The 23,354-nt window shown below is 45.4% G+C and overlaps 1 protein-coding gene across 1 annotated transcript; it reads right to left on the bottom strand.

Moving 5' to 3' along the window:
• Nucleotides 1-1,116: 1,116 nt before the first annotated feature.
• PSMF1 (proteasome (prosome, macropain) inhibitor subunit 1 (PI31)) lies at nucleotides 1,117-21,682 on the bottom strand. Its single transcript, XM_004687329.2, has 8 exons — nucleotides 21,632-21,682; nucleotides 21,399-21,542; nucleotides 16,795-16,947; nucleotides 15,297-15,379; nucleotides 12,854-13,039; nucleotides 3,708-3,761; nucleotides 2,464-2,622; nucleotides 1,117-2,008 (listed from the first exon to the last, which is right to left on the bottom strand). Exons 2-8 carry the CDS (start codon nucleotides 21,525-21,527, stop codon nucleotides 1,957-1,959), a joined length of 816 nt encoding a protein of 271 aa, XP_004687386.1. The 5' UTR covers nucleotides 21,528-21,542; nucleotides 21,632-21,682; the 3' UTR covers nucleotides 1,117-1,956.
• Between the last annotated feature and the right edge of the window lie 1,672 nt (nucleotides 21,683-23,354).

Below are 23,354 nucleotides of genomic sequence, written 5' to 3'. Positions count from 1 at the left end.
CAGTGTCCTTGATACAAGGAGACTCCCCCCACACAAAATGGCTGATTCTGCAGATGAATCACTAAAGGTTCTGTTTTCAGAAACAGAATTATGTATATGACCATCCTTTTGACTCTGCTACTAGAAAATTCAAGTAGCAAATTTACTGTTTCAATCTTGTCTTCTTGAATCAAGGTCCTACACCTTCCCTGCTTATCTGATGTTTTCTGTTATAACGTTCGTTTTAGTGATTTTATAATAAATGATGCTTTTATGAGCAAGTTGCCCCACGTTCTTTGAGTAGGAGTTATGACCCAATTTCAAAACAAAACCATTCCACCCATTTGCCAGCCTTGGAGAAAGACTATGATTGGAGACTTGTAGCTGTCTCTGTCCTCTGGGTCTTTCTCCAGAGCAGAGCAGCTCAAAAGGCTTCAGTCTGTAACATCCTACTGAAGTCAATGGTGAGACTGGGTCTGCTAAAAATGCCCAGCGAGCCGGCTCATCCTGCGAGCCGGCTCATGCGGCTCCCCAAGCAAGCCCATCTCCATCTCGGACTTGGACAGGCAACCCAGACTCCAGCCTATTGGCCAACACCTTCTGGAAGCCTCCGGCTATAGAAGAATGTCTAATTTAGGGCAGAGAACCTGGGGAGTTTGGAAGTAAAGGGTCTGGCTGAAATGGTAGTTGTGCATCAGAAATGACTAGTGTCTTGCCTCTGAGCCTGGAGCGCTAGGATGCTCTTTCCGCTCCAGCACAGGAGTTCATCACTGACCACGTCTGTCAGGCCTCGGGCTCAAAAGGATCCGGAGAACACCAAAGGCCAGGTGGGCCTGGACGGAGACATGGCTTCCAGAGGCTGGGGCAGCTCCAGGGGTGAAATTCCTTCCTGGGCGGTTTCTCGCTTCACTAGCTCCTCCATCCACCCCAGTCACTGGCTTGCAGAGGCTCGGTTTCCTGCTCCTCCCAAAGTCCAATGACTCAAATGGAGCCCACGATCCCGTGCTCTTCCGGACCCCAAGGAGGATAAGCAGAGTTACAAACTGAAGGCAAGTATCACACAAAGCCTCGCACTCTTTCCTTCTGCCCCAGAGTTCCTAGATGTTGCCACAGGCAGAGCAGACACTTAAATGCATGTTTTGGAGCAGGGAAAGCACTTTAATTTCATGGCTGGGCAACAAAGGTCCTGGGAAGGAAAAGGACTTGCTTAGGGTCATTCAGAAAGCTGGCAGCAAAACAAGTGATTAGCTTTCATGTCTGCTCTGTTCCCCGTGCCCTCTGCCGGTGCCCAGACAGAGACGGGCCCGAGGACTGGCTCAGACAGACCTGCAGGATCTCCCCTTCTCAGGTGGTGCAGTCTCTGCAATGTGCCTGCCCTTGTGAAAGACATCTTTGTGAAACTATGCGGTTTTCAGTTACTTGTTTTCATCCAGAATGGGACCCCTCTTAGTGATGTCAAAAGCAACAGCAATTTATGAAGTAATTTTTGAAGGGTGCCCGAAAAGCAAGAACAGGCCCAGGGTAGAAAAAGTCATTTAGCCCCACAAAGATTCCAATCAAAAGCCTTCAAACTGAAGGAGCTGTGCAGTAAAGAAAAGTGGGAGACGGCAACATGATTTCTGTATTGACATTTGGCTCTTAATAATAACATCCAAAATGCGTTCTGTTCTTACAGCGCTGCAAACGGGGCTGCTTCGGGTTGAGGGTATATGTTGCCGGAGTCTCCTTGGGAAGCGGGGAGGAGCTGGTAGTGCAAGAGACACACTGATTTCTCTCTGAGACATATACACAGCCAGGTGGAGGGCTGCAGCAGGTGCCGTGGCTCAGGTGGGGGCGGGGGGCCAACCCCAGCCCGTCTGCAGATACATGGGCAGAGTCCCTTGCCCCCAGACCGCAAGAACACAGTGGCTGAGAGGGTCAGCAGTGGCAGCTCCCGGAGAGTGGAGGGAAGGCCGGGATGTTACATTCTTGAGGCCTTCAGAGGTACATGTCATCGTAGCCCGGCGGGGGGAGGTGGTCTGGGTTAGGGCTGGAAGGGAAAGAGGGCAGGTGAGTCGGAGAATGGAGGGCGGCAGGCATGCAGGGCACTGAGCCGAGGAAGCCTGTCCTTCAGCTGCAGGGACTCGTGGGGGTTAAGGGCAGGTGTCCAAGAGCCAGGCAGCCAGGTTTGACTCCTGATTCTCCTACCCCGGGTAAGTACTTAGCCTCACAGGACCTCGGTCTCTGCAGCTATAAAATGTGGAGAGTCAGTGAATTCCTGAAACATACTAAACTCCCTAAGTGTGAGTAGTGCCACCTCTTGAGTCCTGAGGGAGTAGGGGGAGGGAGGCACTCAGGGCAGGGAGCTTGTGGGAGGCTCCACGCTCCGGCGGCAGGGCGTGGAACTAGTGACAACTGTGTCTGCAGTCAGATGCCTTGTTTCCGCCGTGTAGAGCTGAGCTGCTGTGAGGCCCGCTGACCCCGCACAGCCGAGTGTGTACCTACCCAGATGGGCTGGTTCCAATGGGTCCAAAGGGGTCGAAGCGTGCTCCTGGGGGCACAGCACCTGGAGGAAGCCGGTTTGGGAGGCCCGAGGAGGGGTCAATAAGTGCTCTCGGGAAGCCAGATCTCAGGGGATCCACAATCATGCCACCTCTCCGATAGCTGAGGTAAGAAGGAAGCACGGTAAGCAGGTGTGGCAAGAAAGGCCGAAGGAGGCGACAAGGGGACGGGATGACAGGGTCGTCGGTGATGTCTCTGCTGGTTACACAGGTGTGCACAGATAGCTGCCTGAGCGCCAGTGGGGGTGGGCAGCAGCAAGAACACAGAGAACACTCCTTTCCTGGCACCTGCGGCCTGACTTTCCTCTCTAGAGGCCTCCCCAAGTCCACAAATTGAGAGCTCTGCCATGTCCTACACCCAAGACGGGGGAAAACACTCATCAGGAACAGATGCCCTAAACTGCCAATGTCAATGCAGAAGCATCCCAGAGGTCTGTAAGGCATGACTTTGGGTCTAGGAGGTGAGATTTTTAGCAGTCCCCTTACAGGTTTCCAGGGCAATCTATGACTGCCAGCGGGTTGCCCAAGCCAGTTTCCAGCAGTATCTGTCCCTCACAGAGTTGCAAGGACCAGACCCCATGGCTCAAACCAAGGGAGTTAGCTGACAGTCCCCAAGCACTGCGGTCACTGCTCACATCTAACTGCAGATGTCGCTGACTTTTCTGTCTAAAATGAGATGTTCAACTTGGGCATCACCTTGCAGCGGAGTTTAAATCTAATCTAAAACATTTAGGGGAGACCGCGTACCCAAAGCTGCACTGACTTTGGCGGGTACACGACAGGAAGCAGAGTCTAAAGGAAATCAGGAACTGCCTGCCAGGCGAGGTAGCCTCGGAATGTCGCCAGCATCCCTGAGGTCTGCAGCCCACCCTGTGCTCCACGGTATGCACCTGAGCAAACCCCCTTGGGGTCTCCTTCCAACCAAAGAGGGCTACTGCCCTCCCTCAGAGCAAGTGGGGTCAGGAAACGACAGAGCAGCACCCAGTGGGCAGGCTCAGAGCCCCCACACTCCTACGCTGCTCTGGGCGTGCAGAGCAGAACAAGTGGATAGGATTTCTCAGCCGCTCAGCAGCCGCCTCCTTCACCCCCAAGGAAGGATGACGAAGCGTTCCCAAATTAGAAGATGAGCTGAGACCAAGAAGCCACGAGAGCAAGTTATGTCGCCACCGCCTCGCCAGCAGTACTCACCCAAAGGGGTCCAGGTCTTCTCCCCCGACAGCAAATGGGCCCAGGGGATCACACCTGAAACAAACAAGGGACAATTACCACAAATCCCACGGCAGCCAGTGCCTGGACCCCAGGAGCCCAAAGCTGTCGTCTGTGGGGTGACCAATGCACTCTCGAGCATCGCGGAAAGGGGCCGTCCTCGCAGGAGACGGCAGCCAGAGTGGTGCTTGCCACAGAGGACACTGAAGCACAAAGGCCTGATGTGAAAGGGCTTTGTACTCCCGGTGCCCAAACAATGGAAGATCCTAATGATACAGAAAGATAAAAATATTAACAGTGCTGTCAAATTTTATTTTATTTGCAATTTTCTCAGATAGCCTGAGATCTGGCAGTGGGGTTGTCCTGTAATTATGTGTTCCATGTCTTTGATATGCTTTTTAGTCGTACTATTGAAAAGAAGGTTCTTTTTCCTCAGTTTTAGATTTTTGGAACCTCCACAAGGCTGAGATGCAAAATAAATGGAGAACAGGAGGGAGAGACACAGATTTTTTCCCATTCCCTCTGAGCATTGGTAGACCAACTTCCTACTCCTTCGTTCAGACTAGAGGGCTCTCCTGGAGCGTCCCCAATCCACGCCAATGACTGCTTCCTAATTTTGAGTTTCCTTGAGTTCAAACTGGATGATACTGGATGGAAACAATGGCGAATTCATTAGTAGTCTGCTAGTACTTCAAACTTCTAGCACCTTCACCCAGTCTACCAGCTGCTACTTCTCAAGAGTCCTCAAAAAGTTACTTCACGCATTCTGCGTAGCTGCAGTGGGAAAAACAGGTGGGACTATGCGGACTCCAGAACCAGAACCTTCCAAACCCAAATTCTTAATTACAGAATACCAGTATCACTCCCATCAACACAGCTGCTAATCTGCAGCCACAAGTGAGTGTGAACATACCGCTCTCAATTTGCACAGGAGGCTTCCAGCAGAATGCCCACTGTGGTTTCACAGAGCACGCAGCTCCATGACCTCAAGGTTTCCAGACCCTAACCCTGGATTGGCACCCACAGCACTGTGTGAAGCACCTAGTCCAATGGTGTTCCAACTTTAATGTGTACATGAAACAGCTGGGAGCTGCTAAACTGCGTGTTCTAATTCAGAAGGTCGAGGGTGGGACCTGCAAGTGCATTTTTCACAAGTTCCAGGTGACATGATGCTGCAGGTCAGTGGGGAACACAAACAGCTGGGTTGCTTCCCAGCCAGGGTCCATGTTCAGCTGGGAAGTACTGGTGAACCTAGCTTATTTATTTTGCTCAGCCTAGTACAGAAACCAAGGCTGGGGAAGCAGACTGGAAGCCGGCCCCAGGTGTGTGCACATGTGCATCAGTGTTGCGCAGCCTCAGCGCTCTGAGCAAGCAGGAAATGCTTGCCCTGCTCACCACCTGAGGACCTCCTACTGAGGTCACGGTGAACTGGAGACTACGGATGGCTGCAAAATACTGCATATAAAGTAAGTGAATGGAGGCTTTTAAAAGAAAGAAGACAGCCTTCCCTGGTGGCGCAGTGGGTTAAAGCACTGCACTAAGAAGCTTAAGCCACTTCCGCATGAGTTCGATCCCCGCCTGCCCCGGAGGTGACCACATGGTGTGGCAGACCTCTCCTGACCCGCCCGCTGCTCCCCTCAGCAGTGTACTTCGTTGATCTGCCTGTTCTGTTCCTCACTTTGCCTCTGGTGAATTCTCTCACCCTCGGCATCTCTGGCCTGTACCCCAGTTCTGTATGAATAAATAAATATTTAAAAAAAAAAAAAGAGAAAGAAGACATGCATAAATGACACTAAAAATGATAAAACATTCAAACAAGAAATGACTCTGACACAAGATTACTTTTCCTGTTCTAGTCTTTCATAAGCAAGTTCTTATATATAATGTTATAAATCATTTTAGATCTCCCTATTTTCTGTCATTATGACCTGTACTTCCCAAGTTGTCTTTACTATTAATATTTTTAATGGCTAAGTAATATTCACTCACGTAAAACAAGTTTAAAAATTTAGAGCTCTCCTGCTCGCCTGTGACTATGCAGATATAGGTATACATATTCCTTTCACCATTACTAATAAGCCTATCCTTTTAAAATGTAAACATAAAAAAATTAAAGATTTGCTTAGTCTTCTGCCAAAGGTAATGGTATTGTCTTTGGTATGTGAAACTACAGGTAAGGCTGTAATTAACAACTCTCATACATGTTTTTTCTGTTAGTCTCTGAGCTTCCAACGTATGATGTGGGTACTGGGAGCTGCCAACTTGTGTCTTTGATCAACAGACAGAAAAGGCTGGTGCTTAGGAGATTCAACCTCACATGCTTTAGGTGAGCAGTGGGGGTCCTTCAAGATGATGACATTTAGGTAAGGTATTAGGCTGAGCCAATTCAGTAATGAGACGACACTGTTGGGAACCTAGGGTTGGTGGGGAGGGGAGACATTTTGCATTTGGTGGTCTAGAGAATGGACTGTGGTAGGTAAAATTTCTAGAAATAGGCTCCTATCAGATTCCACTACCCCTATTCTCCATAACCTTCGAATATAATGAAAAATCAATCCTGTGTTTTTTTTATATGGAATAGTCGATCTCTCAAAAAGGGGAGATTATCTAAGGGGACAGTTAGTCACAAGAGTCCTTAAAAAAGCAGAGAACTTTCTCAGGCTGGTGGAAGAAGAGGAGGTAGAAGCATGAGAAGGACATCACGCCCCACTGGGGGCTCTGAAGATGAAGAAGCCTCTGTGGGAAGAAACACTGGCCTTCAGGAGCTGAGAGAGGAGTCCTCAGCCAGTGGTTCTCACAAAGAAAAGTACATTTGAGCTAGCCATTTTCTCACGGAAAGCCATTTTTTACTTGTAAATGACTGATGGACGAACCATGGTTATTCAGATTTGGCTTCCTAGTACACATTTTCTCAAAATAATGTGAGACTGTTACTTGAAGGAAAACAACTGAGAGTGTATGTTGCCAATAATAAAATTCAAGTTTTCAAATGAAAATTAGCAATTTGAAAATTTCTATTCATCACTAATTTGATGGCTTACCAAATCGATGCTGATGAAACGATATTACTAATGAACGTGGGGATTTTCTGATACTGTGTCCTAAAATGTCAATGTTTAGCAGATCTGTGAACCAGTATTTTCCAAGGAACAAATACATGCTCATCCAACGTTATGCATGGATAAAAGATCCATCAGAGGACAGGACAGACCGGTGGATTTAATATAATAATGTATACATGTAATAGCAATGGATTCAGATTCCACATTGCAACTAACCCTTAAAGAAACCATTTCTTGTCAAGTTTTGTTGTAAGGTAAAAAATATCCACACTTAGGGAAGAGGCTATTAAACTACTCTTTTTCTTAGAATCTGCCTGTGTAAGGCTTTAACAAAACATCATTGCCTATAGATAAATACAGAGCAGAAGGAGAACCTAGTTGTCTCCTGAGTCACTTAGATCTGCAGCCATGTAAGACAAGTCACTGCATTTTACTTATTCTAATTTCCAAATGGAGAAATGTGTATTTTGAAAACTCCAGTTGTAATTTCTAGTATTAAATTTTGATAGACTAACACAAACAAGAGCCCTCTGTGGTCCTCAGTAGTTGTGACTACAAGAGGGTTCTAAGAACAAAAATGCTGAGCTCTGCCAGTATTACTCAGGGGGGCTCTCCCTGGTGGCGCAACGAGGTAAAGCACTGCATTATGAAGCTCTCTGAAGCCACTGCAGGACAAGTTCGATTCCCCGCCAGGAAGCTGACCCACATGGCATGGCAGACGGAAGACCTCTCCTGACCTGCCCGCTGCTCCCCTCATCAGTGTACTTTGTCAATCTGCCTGTTCTGCTCCCCACTCTATTTCTGGTGAATCCTCTCACCCACCACACCTCTGGCCTAAACCCCAGTTCTGTAAACATAAATAAATAAATCTTTAAAAAAAAAAAAGTATTACTCAGGGCCTTCCTGGTGGCACAATGGGATAAAGCGCGGCGCTGTGAAGCTGTCAGCGGCCACTGCAGCATGAGTTCCATCCCCAACCAAGAGCTGACCCACATGGCACAGCAGACCTCTCCTCTCTCTCCCACTGCTCTCCTCAGCAGTTTAAGTAGATCCACCTGTTCTGCTCCCCATTCTGTCTCTGTTGAATCCTCTCACCCCTTGTACCTCTGGCCTGTGCCCCAGTTCTTGTATACGTAAATAATCGACCTTTTTTTTTAAAAAAGAAAATACTACTCAATCAAGGAAGTAAAAGAAAAAATTATATACAAACGAGCTCATAATTATACTATTCAAAATAAGGATGCAGAAAACAAAATACTGGAAATATTAATAAACGAAGATATGGTTTATTGAAATTGGAATGTCTTAACTAAGAGCTTTATAGCCAAGGACTTATTTTTAGGGATGTTGGGTAAGCATAGGGAAAACTGGCTTTTCAAAAGTGGATCAGGATTTGGGGCACAGTCTGACTGGACAGCTGGAGCAAAGGGAAATGAGTTAGAATTTTAATGAAAGCCAAAAAAGTTAAGCTCCAATAAGAAAAAATTCCCCTTACATTTGGGTTGTTTTTGCAATTCTCTCCTATAGGTCGCAGGATGAAGACAGATCTATGTTGTGTCCCCAATTCTCCATCACAAAGAAGTGTCCTCTCCATCCACTCCTCACCTAGACACACCCAGCATGAAACCAGCTGGGCTCGTGACAAGTGGAGGACAAATGTCACCATACATTTAGGGAAGTTGGTATCTTTATGCACTGGGTTAGATTTGCCCACACCGTTTGCACTGGGACGTTTCCAGGTGTGAAGTAGCAAGATGGGGAGTAGAAGGCAAGAGGTGTCCTGGGGGAAGGGGCAGAGGCTGCTATTTCCTGCTCTGGGCACGAGCCAAGGCTGTTCAGTGACGGGCTAATTAACACCCTGCTGCAGTCAGATGGCCCAGCTGTGGGGTGTTCTTTCCCATCTTCTTATCCTGAGGCCGCACCCCCAAATTAAGCATTTCAGGGAGAAACAAAAAGGTAAAAAGTGCGAGTCCTGGTTGCTCAGCAACATGGTGTGTGGGGGGTGTTATAATAACAAACTGGTGTCATTAGTCATCTGTGCTGGGGAAGGGGACTGGCAAGGAGCGTGCTGCAGGGGAAGCAGACGGCAGTGCCGCGGTGGGAGCCCTGATAGGCGTTCAACTCACCAGTGGCTGACAAAGAGCCTCCTAGGCACGCTGCCTCCTTGCCACCTCACTCAGTCCTGGGAGGCAGGCCTCCTGAAAAACCCCATGGGGTAGGAAGGGGAAGGATTGTTCTCCATAATCAGTGAACTTGCACATAAACTGACTGTGTGAACTAGAACTGAAGGAAAGGATGCAGGGCGGAAAGCATAAGTTTCTGTCAGATTCACAAGCAGAGAACTCCAGTCTTCACGCTTCAGCCACTTCTGGGACCCTCCCAGTATGCCAGTACTTCAGCTGCCTCCCTCACAGTCGCCTGCCCCTGTGCTGATCATACTGTAGGGTTGCCTGGAAGATGAACAACCACAAAGGAAAGCACTTGGTTCACAATCGACATGTCGACGGCATGCTGAGAAGTGGCAGTTGCCGACACTCAGTACGCGCAGTCAGTGACAGAAACAATGGACCTAAGCGGAGCTGCCCAATGTCTCCCCACCCGGACCCCCGGGAACACTCTCACACCTAAGTGACCCCACTGCATGAATAACCAACAACTCATTCTTGCTAACTGACATAAATACAAAGGTTTCTGCTTTTTCAACAAAAGGAAAAAAGCAACAAGAGTATTCAGTTGCAGTTTTGCAGTGAGCTGTCAGAACCAGCAAGCACCCTGTACATAAACAGCCACGTCAAGCCCTCACCACTGTCCCCCACCAGAATGACTTTCTACAGTTCTGGCTATATATGCCTACATTCCTGTTTTTACTTGTTTTTTCTTTTACTAGTTTTATGTGTTACTTAGTATGATTTGGTAGGTTACTTTCTGGGTCTGGGAATACTCAAAATTTTTTCCATGTAAATTAATGAAACTGCTTTTTGCCATTTAGGTTTAATGAAAGGTTTTATAGGAATGTTCTACTTCTGGATAATGAGGGAAAACTGTATTGTTCTTCATTGAAATGTCTTGCACCCTTGCTGAAGCCAAGTGCCCTAGAATGTATGGTTTTTTCCTCTGCTCTATGCCCTGTTTTAAATGTTTATTCTACGTTAGTACCACAGTGTCTGTCAACCAGCATCACGCAGTACTGTAAATGCGCCACTTCCTTTGCCAAGACTGTCTTGGCTATTCTAGTCTCCCGGTTTCTACAGAAATTTTAGAATAAGCTTGCAATTCCTAAGGAAAATCAAAACAATAAAAAGCACCAATAACAAAACTCCAGTAATCTTGGGCAGTGCTGCCAACATTAAGTATCCTTTCCAGAAGTGCAGGATGTCTTTCCATTACTTATAACTTCCAACTTCTTTCCACAATGTTTTATAGTATTCAGCGAAGAAGCCTTGCACGTCTCTTGTTAAGTTTATTGTTAAGTATGTTATTCTTTGGGGAGCGTTAATATAAATTGGATAGTTCCCTCAATTACTAATATACATATTGATCTTGTATTCTGCCACATTACTCAACTCATTTATTGGTTTGGAAAATTATTTTTAGATGATGCCTTAGAATTTTCTATATACAAGACAGAGAAATAATGGCAAATAGACTGTTTTACTTCTTCCTTTCTAACCTGGATATCATTTTTTCTTGAGTGACTGCCTTGTTGAAAATTTTAAATAGTACATTGTAAGGAGCAAGAGCAAATACTCTTGTCTTGTTCCTGATCCTGGAGGGAAAGTATTCCATAAGTAAAACGTTAGTTGTGGGCTTTTGCAAATGCTCTTCATTATTCTGAAAAACCTTCCTCTGTCGCTGAATGCTTTTATCATGAAAGGGTTTGAGTTTCGTCAAAAGCTTTCTCTCTGTCTATTGAGAGGAACATGTGGTTTTTGTCCTTTGTTCTATTAATGGTGTATTATACTGGTTTATTTCAGATGTTAAACCAACCATTTCTGGGATAAATTTTATTTGGTCATGGTGTCTAATCCTTTTTATGCTGGTGAATTTGTTTTGCTAGTATTTTGTTCAGAATGTTTACCTCAATAGTCACATGGGGAACTAGACGGTAATTTCCTTGTGACGTGTTTGGTTTTGGTATCAGGGTAAAGAATGAGTTGGGAAGTGTCCTTCCCAACTCCTGTTTTGAAGACTGTGAAGGGTTAATAAGAAAACTCACTATTAAGGAGATTATTAAATGGGCCCAATAAAGTAGGAATAGTAGGAACCCATGTACTCTTTCAATCAGTTTCAATAATTCTCAACATTCCAGCATTCTTATTTCACTTCCACTTGCTTCCCAATGTCGTAGTCTCGGCAGGGGGAGGGGAAAGTAGGTGTTTGAAATTGTTTTAAAGCAAGTCTTGTATCATTTCAACCTTAAAGATGTCATTCTTTGTAAACATATAAAACAAGACAGAAATTATTATTTCACTTAACAAAATGAGCAGTAATACTCCTAATGTTATATTCCTGGTCTAGATTCAAATTTCCCCAATATCAAAAGTGATTTTTTGAATTAGTTTGTATCAGGATCTGCAGCCCAACATTGTATTTACTGGATTTGACTCAGTTTTTATAACAGGTCTCCTCCCTCCATTTTCTCTCCAGCACCATTCTTTTACTTGATGGTAAAAAAAGGTCACTTTATCCTATATATTTTTTTATTTTCCCAGTTCTGCCTCGACACATATATTCTCATATGGCTCATATTCTCATATTCTTCAAGCTTTAAAAAAAAAATTTATTTATTTATGTATACAGAACTGGGGTACAGGCCAGAGGTGTGGGGGGGGGGAGAGGATTCATCAGAGACAGAGTGTGGAACAGAACAGACAGATATATTGAAGTACACTGCTGAGGGGAGCAGCAGGCGAGACAGGAGAGGTCTGCCACTCCATGTGGGTCACCTCCCTCCTGGCTGGGGACTGAACTTGTGCTGCAGTGGCTGCTATAGCTTCTTAGTGTTGTGCCACCAGAGAGGGTCCTATCCTTCATGCTTCTTTTAAACTTGGCGTTAGATCTAGATTCACTTACTAGTGCATCATATTAGAAGACACTTAATGTCCGGCAGTCCAGCAATTAGTGTTAAGATTGATTAAGGGTTCAGGTGGTGTCAGCTGACACATTCATTACAGAGTTTTCCATCAATAGTCTTAACACCCATAAATAGCTTGTACTTATCTACATTATTTTGCCTGTAAATTAAAGAGGTTCCAACCTTTCAGTCATTTTTGATTATTCTCCACTCTTCCTGAAGGACTGTCCCCAAAAGTTGCCAACTATTACTTGTAATAATGTACTGGAAAAAAAAAAAAAAACCTAACTAAAGGATTATCATTGTGAAACAGAATAAAACTGCAGCAGGTAACATGACTGAGCTCTGGCCTCACAGTGAACCGTACCCCACTGTTACTACCTCACTCCAGCCCCTCAGCTGGGGATGCCATCTCAGAGACCCTCATTCATCCTCATCTCTTTCCTCAGAGCAGAATTTTCCAGTCCTAAATGCTGCCATCCTTATCTGCAAAGATCTTAGACATTACTCGCTCATACCCTTTACTGTTCTGGTAAAATTCTAAAGCTGTCAAAGAATTCAGGGACAACCATGAAATGAAATAGGCAAGACTCTGGGACCTCATACCCTCTAGGAGAGCACTTCTGCATTTTCCCAGAAGTCTGGTCAGTGACCCGGCACAGCCAAAGGGCTTAGGGACTGACTACCCAGCAGCCACTTTGGATTATTGGAAACAAGCTCCAGAGGTACTGACTCCTGGGCAGACTCAGGGGATCGGTGTGGTCTCTAGGAAGAGGCGGGCAGCCTTATAATGCAGCACAGTGAAGGTGACTAGGAGCAGTACAAGAACTTTGATGCTCCATATGTCTCCGTTTTCTAGGATATTTATATCCACATACCAAGGCCCTGGCAATTTTGTGGAAGACATTTGGGGACCAGAAAGAGGGTCAAGAGCCAGGATGCTACGGTCCTTCTGCTCAAGTATGGGCTGCCCACTCGGGCTATGTACTCACCAGGGAGGTTGGTGGCCGGGGTGTGGGTGGCGTGGGTGAATCCGGAGTGGGTCTACTTCTCTGGCAGTAGCAGGGGGAAACTCCCGGTGGGGGCTGCTTACACTAGCCTTGTCCCAGTGCTCATGGATAGGAGTGATGATTCCAGACACGATACGAGACCGAAGCTCCTCACTGTTCTTATAGGCCCTGTAGGAAGCAGATGAGGTATCAACTTGATGCACCTGGCTGCCAACCCCGCACACCTTATTTTGGTGGTGGCCGCGGCAGTAATGGCGGCGGCGACCCTGGTAACCCTTGGCGTTGCGTGTGGACCGTTTTCCAGGGTGGGAACTGCCCGTCCGGCGGACCTGGATGAGGGGGGCAGCAGCCCGGCGCTGTCTCCGAGATTTGGGCCTAGGCTTCTTAGGCATGAGTTGCCCCTCCTCACCTACCACCCCATTAGAAAGAGGTGGGGGTGAGCACAGGGCCTGACCTGGCTGCTCCTCTGCCTCCCTACCCCACCCTATCCTCAGTCTCATTGTGTGTCATCGTATGTGTCATACGAGGCAAAGGGTCCACGGGGAAGATGAACGAGGTTCTTAATCCAGGTAGGCCTGGCTCTGGGGGGCCCGGGGTCTATCTCAGGGGCCTTTGGAAGGCTATTCTACACCTTTCTTCTGGTGTTTTAAGAAGCCAATATATTGGGTCAAAAAATAAAGTGCACAAAAGTGCAAGAGTTGCAAACATACAGAATACATTCTCTCACCACTTGGAGTAATGCTAATATCAAAAAAAGAAAGTCTCTAAATATGCAGAATTAAGCAACACAATTCCAGGTAATCCATGGGTCATAAAGAAGTTTTGAAAAAAAATACAAAACACAGACAGACTAAAAATTAGAGAACAACATTAGAGAGCAGCTAAAGCAATGTTAAGAGGAAACTGTTACATTAAATTATTATAACTAAAAAGAAAATCAATCAAAATTCTGACTGTAAGAACTTAGAAAAAGAGCAAATTAAACCCAAAGTAAGTAGAAGTAATAAAGAACAGTAATAAAGAACATCAATAAGAGAAAATAGAAAACAATAAAGCTAACTAGAGTTCTAGAAGATGAATAAAACTGAAAAACTCTTAGCAAGGTTGCTAAGCATAAAGATACAAATCGCCAGTTATCAAGAAGGAAATGGGACATTACAACAGATCTATTGCATTTGAATGGATAAGAGAATACTTAGAAACAATGTAATTCAACAACTCAGAATACCAATACAAAAACAGTACCAACTTAATCAAATGAAATAGATAATCTGAAAAAGTTCTATTAAAGTAGTCAAATTCATAGTTATGCAACCTCCCCCAAAAGAAATCTCTAGGTCTGATGATTTCAGTGGCAAATTCTAACACTTAAAGAAAAATCAACACTAGTTTAGTCACCTCCAGAAGAAACATTTCCCAATTCATTTTAGAAGGACAGTATTACCCTGATATCAAAACCAGAGTACAAAAAAGAAAACCAGTATTTCCCATGAACTTGTATGCAAAAATTCTCAGCAAACAATTACATTGAGCAACAATATAAAATATAAATAAAAATAATTCTGTATTTTAGATTTATTATAGATATCCACGCTGATTCAATATTCACAAATCTGACCATACCAATAAGAAAAACCATGATCATATCAACTGATGTCTGCATCAGTTGGAGAAAAAACATTGGAGAATCTAAAATGATAAGACCATTTATGATAAAAACACTCAACTATCTAGGACTAAAGGGGAACTTCAAGTAGGTAAAGAACATTTATCAGATTCTAAATGTCCTTCCCTTCTTTCCAAATCTTCTAAGACATTTGGATTTTATCCGTGATCTCATCTTATGTTTTAGAAAGGCTGGTCTGACGGTTGTGCGGGAAATCAAGCAGAGTGTGGTGAGCAGGAGTGGAAGTGGGGCTGTATCCTCTTACAGAGGCCGAGTGGAAGAGGGGCAGACACAGGGAGAGTAGACAGTAGAGACATGACAGAGGTAGGTGGTTTGGAATGCAGGGAGGACTGGATGAGGTTCAAAATTGCAACTGCTGACTAGATGGATTTAAATATAAAGTTTTCTAAGCAGTTATCGCAGCTATGAATTTACAGAGGTATCAGATTTCTTTCTAAACCCGAGAAAGTCAATGAGCATGGGGAAAAGTCCTTAAAATGAAATAAAGCAGAAATAAATGGATCTAATTCAGATCAGCTAACTTTGCTACAATCATGGGGGGGGGGAGCAATAATTTAAGTACCTTTTGAATGCAATATTCTGACTACATACATTCTCAGAAGGACAAAGAGAACTGAGAAGAGATTATGCCCAGGAGTTAAAGATCCTTTTGCAAACCTTCCTCTTCTTCATCCCATTCTTATATCTGACCACTAGTTCTCTTCTTTATCCCAGGGAAAAGCCATCACTTAGCAGTACCTGTGGAAATCAACCAGGTGTTCTGAATCGATATAATCATCCAAGTTCAGGGTCAAGTCTGACACTTGCTGTGAGCCATATTCCTAGAAAAATTGAAAAAGAAAATGAGAGACAGGGCTATTTCTGGGTTAATGAGCACATGGCAGGGTGGGAGTGAAAGAGAAGAAAAACAAATGTTTAGCCTAAAGAAATAGATATCTGCACATGTAAGAACTGTTTGTAACACATGAAATATCTGACTAATCCTGGAAGCTTTTCTGATTTAGGAGTACAGCCTTTCCGAGGCAGATCCCAGAAAAACTAGGTCCGAGACATTTTTTGCAGCTTGGACACAAGCCTGTAACTGAAGTGCCAAAGGGATACACAACTTTCATACAGAGAAGCAGGCCCGGCAGAGGCGGGATCTTGCTACAGCAGGCGGCAGTAGAGGCAGCAGGGCCTCAGCCTCAGCGGAAGAGTACGGGGCACCAAGGCTGTGGTATCAGCCACGATTTGAGGTCTCAGGCTGGTAACGGCAGTACTTGTTTCCATGGCGTGGTTTGGGGTGCTGTCCTAGAAGCCCAGTCTTGATCTGTTTTTCTGGTTCTTTTCAACAACTCAATGAGCTATCCCAGTTCTCTTGATAAACCCTGGATTTATTATTAGCCTGAGGGGATTCTGTTGTTTGTAACTCTGAACCCTGTTTGATACAAGATCCAAATGTCTATCAAAAGAGAAAGTATAAGTAAATATGGCCTTATGGGATATTATATAGCAGTTGAAGTGTACAGGTAGAGCTATAAGCAATCCCAAGCAAAGACCCCCAAAACATAGTGGGTGAAGAAAGCAAGGCACAGGACAATACCAGTTGCACGATACTTTCAAATGAACACACAGAGTCAGGACAAACTGGTGCGTACAGTCCAGGCATAATACAAACGTCACCAAAGCAGAAGTACGTAACTACAAACTGTGCTAAGTACCTGGCAGAAAAACGATGATGTAGAGAGGCATTATTTAGATTTTTCCAGCAGATGAGAGTGGGTAGTCAGGACTGAACTTTTTGAGGACATGAAAAATGAGAGATTAGCCAGGCGAAAGGAATGGTGGAGGATGTGAATGCGTGCAAGGCAGTCACTGCAGGGGAAGGCGCTCCCAGGCAGGAAACAAAGTTCACAGGTTTCAAGACCGGAAGAGCCAGACTTTTGTGAAGAACTGAAGTAGCCCTGTGAGCCAACAGTAAGCTTTTTGTACCATGTTGTCACTACGTGGACTTGCCTTAATTTACTTACCATTCCCCTGTGACGGCAAATGCACCTTTTAAATACCAGTGGGGAACAGTTTTGAAAACAAAGGTTTTCTATATTTAGGATTCTTGTCTTATGATAAAGTTTCAGAATTGGGATCACTGGGTAAGGGTCTCACATTTAGGATCCTTGCTTCACACCATTAACTGGGTTTCAAAAAGCCATCCCCAATGTCCACTCGCACCAACCACCCCTCTGTGTTCCAGACTCACCAGCACGTTGATGATCATGCTATTCTCCACAGTGACGGCCTTCACGAGGAGTTTCCTGGACCCATCCTTAGACTCATAGCGGAGGACATACAGGTCTTTATTGCTGTTCCAATTGGCAGGCAGAAGTTCTGATTTCTTATCATTAGGCCCTGGCTGAAAAAGACACCAGAATGAGAAAAACACCAGCCACAGAACAAAGAACTATGAAAAACCGCATACTGAATAGGTAACCTAATCCTACTCCCTCATTTCAGTCAAGGTGTGGAGGTCAGAAGTAAAAGGACCAGTCATACAGCAAGTTAGTGGTTGGGGTCCCGCCTCTGACACCTCTTCTAGTGCTCTTCCTTAACCCTGATTGCCTGTGTGATACAGCACTGGAACCTGTCAAAAATCTGCGGCCTTAGTTTAATAATCATCTCTTTTCTGTTACCTTGGCAAGAATAAGGCCAATCATCTGAAAGAATACTGGAACATTCTAGGGCAGTGTTTTTTTTTTTCTTCAAGATTTATTTATTTATGCAAACAAGAACTGGGGTACAGGCAAAGGTGTGGAAGGTGAGAGGATTCGCTAGAGACAACAGGGAACAGAACAGGCAGATCAACTAAAATACACTGCTGGTGGGCACAGCACGTAGGACAGGAGAGGTCTGCTATGCCATGTGGGCCAGCTCCCTGGCTGGGAACCGAACTCTTGCTGCGGTGGCTGCAGATAGCTTCATAGTGTTGTGTTTTAACCTACTGTACCACCAGGGGGGGCCCCAGCAGTGCTTTTCAAAGTTATAATCAATAATGTGTTGTCTAAAACAAGTACACACTCTGATATACCCCCTTCCTGACTACTGTAGTGGATTAACAATAATTATGAATAATCACACACACAAAATGCAGTATTTATAATAAGTAAAAAAGAATTATAAAATAGACACGTATCTACCACCAGCTTAAGAGATTATCAGCAATACAACCAGAGCTTTGAGTACGCTCAACAATCTCCTTCCTTCCCTTTAAGGGTAACCAGTACTCTGTATTTTAAAGAATTCCTGACTTCGGGCCCTCCCTGGTGGTGCAGCGGGTTAAAGCACAGCACTAAGACGCTAAAGCCACTTCCGCATGAGTTCGATCCCCGCCTGCCCCGGAGGTGACCACATGGTGCGGCAGACCTCTCCTGACCCGCCCGATGCTCCCCTCAGCAGTGTACTTCGTCGATCTGCCTGTCTGTCCCCCTCTCTGTCTCTGGTGAATCCTCTCACACTCCGCATCTCTGGCCTATACCCTATAAATAAATAAATCTTAAAAAAAAAATTCCTGACTTCTTTACAGTTGTAGTACTACACACACAACTCTAAACATATATTATCTTAAATGTTTTAAAATTTTATAATAATAGCATCACTTTTACCACTTGCCTTTTTCTTTGATACTGTTTCTGAGATTTATGGACCTCAGTGTATGCCAGTCAGAGGTGATTCACTGTGTAACACCCACTGCCGAGCTCACAGCTGGACAGTGCTCCACTGGAGGAACATGCGACAAGTTGCACACATGTTTGCGGATGGGCTTCTGGCTTGGCTCCAATTCACTGTTTTACCATTAGAAACAAGGCTGCTATGAACACTCCTATACACATTTAGTATACATGTGGATGAATTTTACAACATCTGGGGACAGGACTTTTAATTTATAAGATAAAGCCAAACTGCTTTCCAGGAGGTACTGATTTACGCTTCCACTCGCAGGGTGCATGCATTCTTCTTCTTCCCTGTGGCCTGCAATGTTGCTTTGTCCAACATTTGAATTCTGTGAAACTTGTGTGTGTAAAAATGCATTACTATGAGCTGTGATGTCCTCCTTTCTTTTCTTTTTAATAATCCTAAAATTTTTATACAGTAAAGCTTGAGACACAGTTCTCAAACTATTTCTATAGTGAAAATGAATAAAGTAATTTACAGCAGGGCAAAGATCTTAAACAAGGTCCACAAAAAAAAAAAAAAAATGCAGTTTTTGAGATTGTTCATAATCACAATAGACACTACAGAGTTGATAGGCAGCCACAGGCCAGAGGGCCACAGTTACACGTGACAAAGAATGAATAGCACATGCAAGGAATGCTTGGAAATGAATGATAAAAGTTGGGAAGCCACTTGAAAATGGGGAAAAGATACAAACAAACAAGAGCAGCTCACATTTTATACAGGAGCTCTAGCAACCTGAGCAGCAGAGGCTGAAATAATGAATTACCAGGAGCACATCCATTTAGCTAGTGCCATGTGTGTGGCGTGTGTGTGGTGGGGCATGGGGACTTTTTAGCACTTCTGGTGGCGAATCACAACCACAAAACCCTCTGGAGGGCAATCTGGCAGGAACTAGTGCAGTCAGGTGAGGTGATACCCCATGACCTGAAACTTCACTCTGGAGAGAAACACTGGCACAGAGACATAAGGAAAGGACATGGGATCTTTACCATAACCTAGCTGGGCACCAAAGTGGACATAAAATGCAAAATATGTTCATGGTGGAATACTACGCAGCTGTCAGAAGGAACAACCTACATCTAATTGTAGCTTTAAATTTAAAAGTGAAAAATGGCAAAAGAAAAAGTGAGCCTTATAGCTGAGTACAATATATGTGAAATTTAAAAAGCAGGCCACACTAAAGAAAAAAATATCTATGCTTTTGTGGAAACATATTTCTATAACTAAGCACTGATTAAGTATCCTGGAAGCTCTGTGTCATACGAACAGCAGGGCAGAGTGCCACCAAAGGGGAAGAATGGCAGCAGAGGACAAGGACCAGCAGCATAGACTTTACACACATGGCGGCCTAGGGGAGGCCGTGATGGAGAAGTGCAGGCTCTGGGGTTCAGGAATCCATGGGGGGAACCATCCCAAATAAAAATCAAGTGCTTACAACATCCCACTGATATGTCTTAAAGTCTGTCTGGGTGGCAAAGGAAGCCACGGGCCTGAAGCAGAGAAGTGAAAGTGACAAAAGCAAAAGCAAAACTAATAAATCAAACCAAAGAGAAACGGTTCTGTCACAAGTTTCCCGTGACATGTTTTGTGTTTGGATTTAAGGTTTACTTTGGAAGCCAATCACTTGACAATATAATTTTTTGTTTTTGTTCTGTCCGGGGCCTTTGAATGTATATTTATATCCTCCATGTAGATCATTCAACCCACCACAATCTTTTTTTAGACTATAGATAATTTGCTCATCATCCCAACACCTCTGGCTCCCACAGAACACAGAACCCCCGGGCCAGGCGGAGCCCATGACTCTCGCTGAGTGGAACACAGTCCCCAGCCAAAAGGCTGCCTTGATACGGGACTTTGGCGGGACGGAGAGAGGCTGGCCTTGATGATAACAGGCCCAACATGGCACTCAACTGCCCTCTGGGCCCTGGCACTAGGTATCAGGCCTCCCAGAAAGCTATGACTGGAAAATAGCCAAAGCACACGCTTGTGCAATTTAACTACCTCTGCTAAGCAGCCTGAGGGCTCAGAGGTGCTGAGAACTACCCAAGGTTAAGGTATGTGAGGTGCAGAGCTTAGTGTTCGGAGCTCTGACTGCCAGGGCAATGGGTGAAGACTTTTCCCAGGCAGGTCCCGCAGAATAAGTCCTCAATGGCACTTATTCTGTACCCCGGTGCCTCTGTGCCAAACTGCACCCAAAGGGCAAAGAGCTCATCCTGGGTATCATCTCCCTGTCATTCATAATCAGTAGATTCCTACAACAGAAACCAAAATTCTCTTACTGAAGTGTACAATCATCTGCATCCACCTTGTTGCCTTAGACCACCTGACAGAGCTGTAAAGCTCTTAAGAGAAGTGGGACTGACTTGAAGAAATTCAAATTCAAATGATCAATTTTTACTGAAGCCAAAGGCTTCATGGCTCTTCCAATCAGATGGTACACTCACAATCCCCTGTGCCAGAGGTGACAAAGCCAAAAAGACAAGCAGAAAATGTAGTGTTCTATGTAACTGTTAACATATTAAATGACCAAATAAACACTTTGGGGACATTCCTGTTTCTCTTATCACCCCCCCCCCAAATGGGGAGTGGGTTACTGGAGAGGGAATACACACATCTTTCAAGCTGACAAATACTACCTTTCTCATCTGAGTCTGTTAGCTTCAGATCAGAGGATTAAATCTTAGGAAAGCTGCCTCTCCGGAAGCTGCCTCTCCACAGAGGCAAGCAGCCTGTAGGCCAGAGAAGGAGACTCAGCAGAAGTGAGAGGACAACTGCAACCCGAGCCCCAAAGGCACTGAAGGAGAAGGCAGTGAGAAGCAAAAATAAACCATCTCGTGTGCAATACGAACCCGGCCTATCCACAGAGTGCATGCAAGATTCAGCACTGCGGTGGGCAGCCAGGGATTGCCTTCCAGTGCCCCACCTCTCACGCTTCCTGGCCTTCCCTAATATGACTGGGGCCAGCATTTTCTCTGCCCTGCAAGAACCAACACATGGCACAAGGAACAGGCTCTACCAATGGTGTCATGAAGCCCCAAGTCAGACTTGGAAAGGGGGGAAAGTCAGGCCTCTGGTCCTCCGGGTCTGGGCAGAAGACACCTTAGCCCTCCACCCCGACCCCAGGCGTACCTGGTCGCCAGCACCCAGGCCGTAGTAGCCGTGTGTCACCACCTCCCAGTGCAGGAAGCAGACGAGCGCGTCCTGCGCGCAGGTGATGACGGGCGCCGCCGAGGCGAACAGAACCTCCAAGCCCGCCATGCGCGCTCACGGCTCCTGCGGGGGAAGGAAAATGGGAGACGAGGGCGGTGAGCCTCCAAATCCAGATGACAATGCTGCTCGGCTTACCCAAGCTGCGTCTCTACCTGCGGCCAAAATGGAGATACCGGGGGGCGGGGCGGGGCGCGGCTGCCGGAAGTAGCTCGAAGCACCGGCACATCTCCGCCAGTGCGCCCGGCTGGAAACTTGGGGAAACACGGAAAGGTTCCGTCAGGTCGCGCGCGGTCAGAGTCGGGCTTTTGCGGGGGGCGGGGTGGGGGGCTCGGGCTGCTACGCTCAGGGTGTGGGTCCTGGAGGAGAGGCCACCTTGCTCTGAGTCACTTCTCTCCCATCTGCAAAATGAGGTGGGACTATGTTAGATTGGGGAAGAGGTTAGAAACATGCCTGAAATTAGCCATAGTTGTGGCGTGTTTGTGCCACATTATTCTGAATGCTTCACTTGTACTCGTTTGTACCTCACCACCTGTGAGTAAATTGGTAAATTGGACCATGATGACACATCCAGCCAGCATTTATTAAGTGTTTATAGTGTGCAAGATCTTCACGTCTCTCCATCAACAACTCTTATGAACTATGATGCTTCATTATTATCCCCATTTGGGGAATAACAGAAACCAGCTCAGAGAATTAAAACCATTTCCTCCAAGAAGACAGCTGATTATTTCAGAGCTGGTACTCCTAATGCACTACCAAATTTCAATCACTTACTTGCCTGTTGCTTCATGATTTTTATCACCTATTATTCCTTCAACAAGTTCCATTGAAATACACCTACCGTTTCCTTCCAGTAATCTGTTTCCCTATCCCATTCAGTCCCTTGGTGTGCCCCATCATCGTCTCTCACTTGGATGTCTCTGCATCAATCTTCTACTGAATTGTTATTGCCTTTAGGGATGCTCTATAGTCTGTAAGTAGAAATTCTGTACTTACGGAAATTCTTGCTTTCACTTGCTCTGTCCTTTCTGCTTGCAACCTCTGTCCCCAGTTATTGAAAATTCTACCAGTTTATTCAATCAGCATTAAGTTCCCAGCTTGGGTTGCCATGGATGGTGATGCAGGCTGTGCACTGTACCACGGTGCCTGTCCAGTGGCAGCCCCATGCTAAGTGCCTACTGTGAGCTGGACCCAAAAGAGCACGCAGAGTTCCTGTCTCTCTGAACTCACTGTCTAGTGGTAAAAGAAGAAGAAAAGGTAACCCAGTATGAAAACTCCCACAATACAGCAGGGGTGGGGAAGGTAGAGGTCAAAATTGGGGATGGAAGAGCACAGTAGACTGTGGTAAGGTATTACGAGTGCTGTGACCGTGGTGGGAGAACTCCAAGGACTACACCACAGGGGAGAAATCAAATACTATTCAAAAATTAAAGAAGATGTAGGAAAATAAATTGTTTTAAAAATCTACCATAATAGATAAGCCCTTGGAAGTTTCTATACGTCCAGGGGAGGCATCTAATTCAGGCTGGAAGTCAGGGAGGGCTTCCTGGAGGAAGAGATTTCCAACTGTATTGAACCTTCACAGGGGATTGGGAATGCACTGAGGAACTGAAGGTAATCTTGTAAAAGGGGATAGCATATGCAGAGGCATGGAGGTGGGCAGTGTAGCTAATATGAGGTGATTAGCGATCGATGCTGCCTCCTAGGTGAGGGCTTCTCTTACTCTTCTCTACCTGCAATCTGTTACTTTCGATGAAACTGGCAGAGGTGGGGTGACAAAGTTTAGATATTAGGCAGCAAGAGCTATCAGAGTTTCGAGAGGAGAATTTTCTCACTAAAATTGATTGGAATGACTGGGTCATGTTAATAATAAAA

This window comes from Condylura cristata, unplaced genomic scaffold, assembly GCF_000260355.1.
Source record: "Condylura cristata isolate star-nosed mole 26May11 unplaced genomic scaffold, ConCri1.0 scaffold00022, whole genome shotgun sequence".
NCBI lineage: Eukaryota > Metazoa > Chordata > Mammalia > Eulipotyphla > Talpidae > Condylura > Condylura cristata.
Note: the sequence above shows the minus strand (reverse complement) of the source record. Positions and strands in the feature narration are given on the sequence as shown.

What these genes read in the sequence shown, in the direction of transcription:
- PSMF1 (XM_004687329.2), bottom strand. Translation starts at nt 21,527, where the DNA reads ATGGCGGGCTTGGAGGTTCTGTTCGCCTCGGCGGCGCCCGTCATCACC. An exon ending in GCATGATCATCAACGTGCTG is followed by an intron (nt 15,380 to 16,794) that starts GTGAGTCTGGAA and finishes CAATTTTTCTAG; the next exon opens with GAATATGGCTCACAGCAAGT. An exon ending in CCCGGCCACCAACCTCCCTG is followed by an intron (nt 3,762 to 12,853) that starts GTGAGTACATAG and finishes TGTTTGTTTCAG; the next exon opens with GTGTGATCCCCTGGGCCCAT.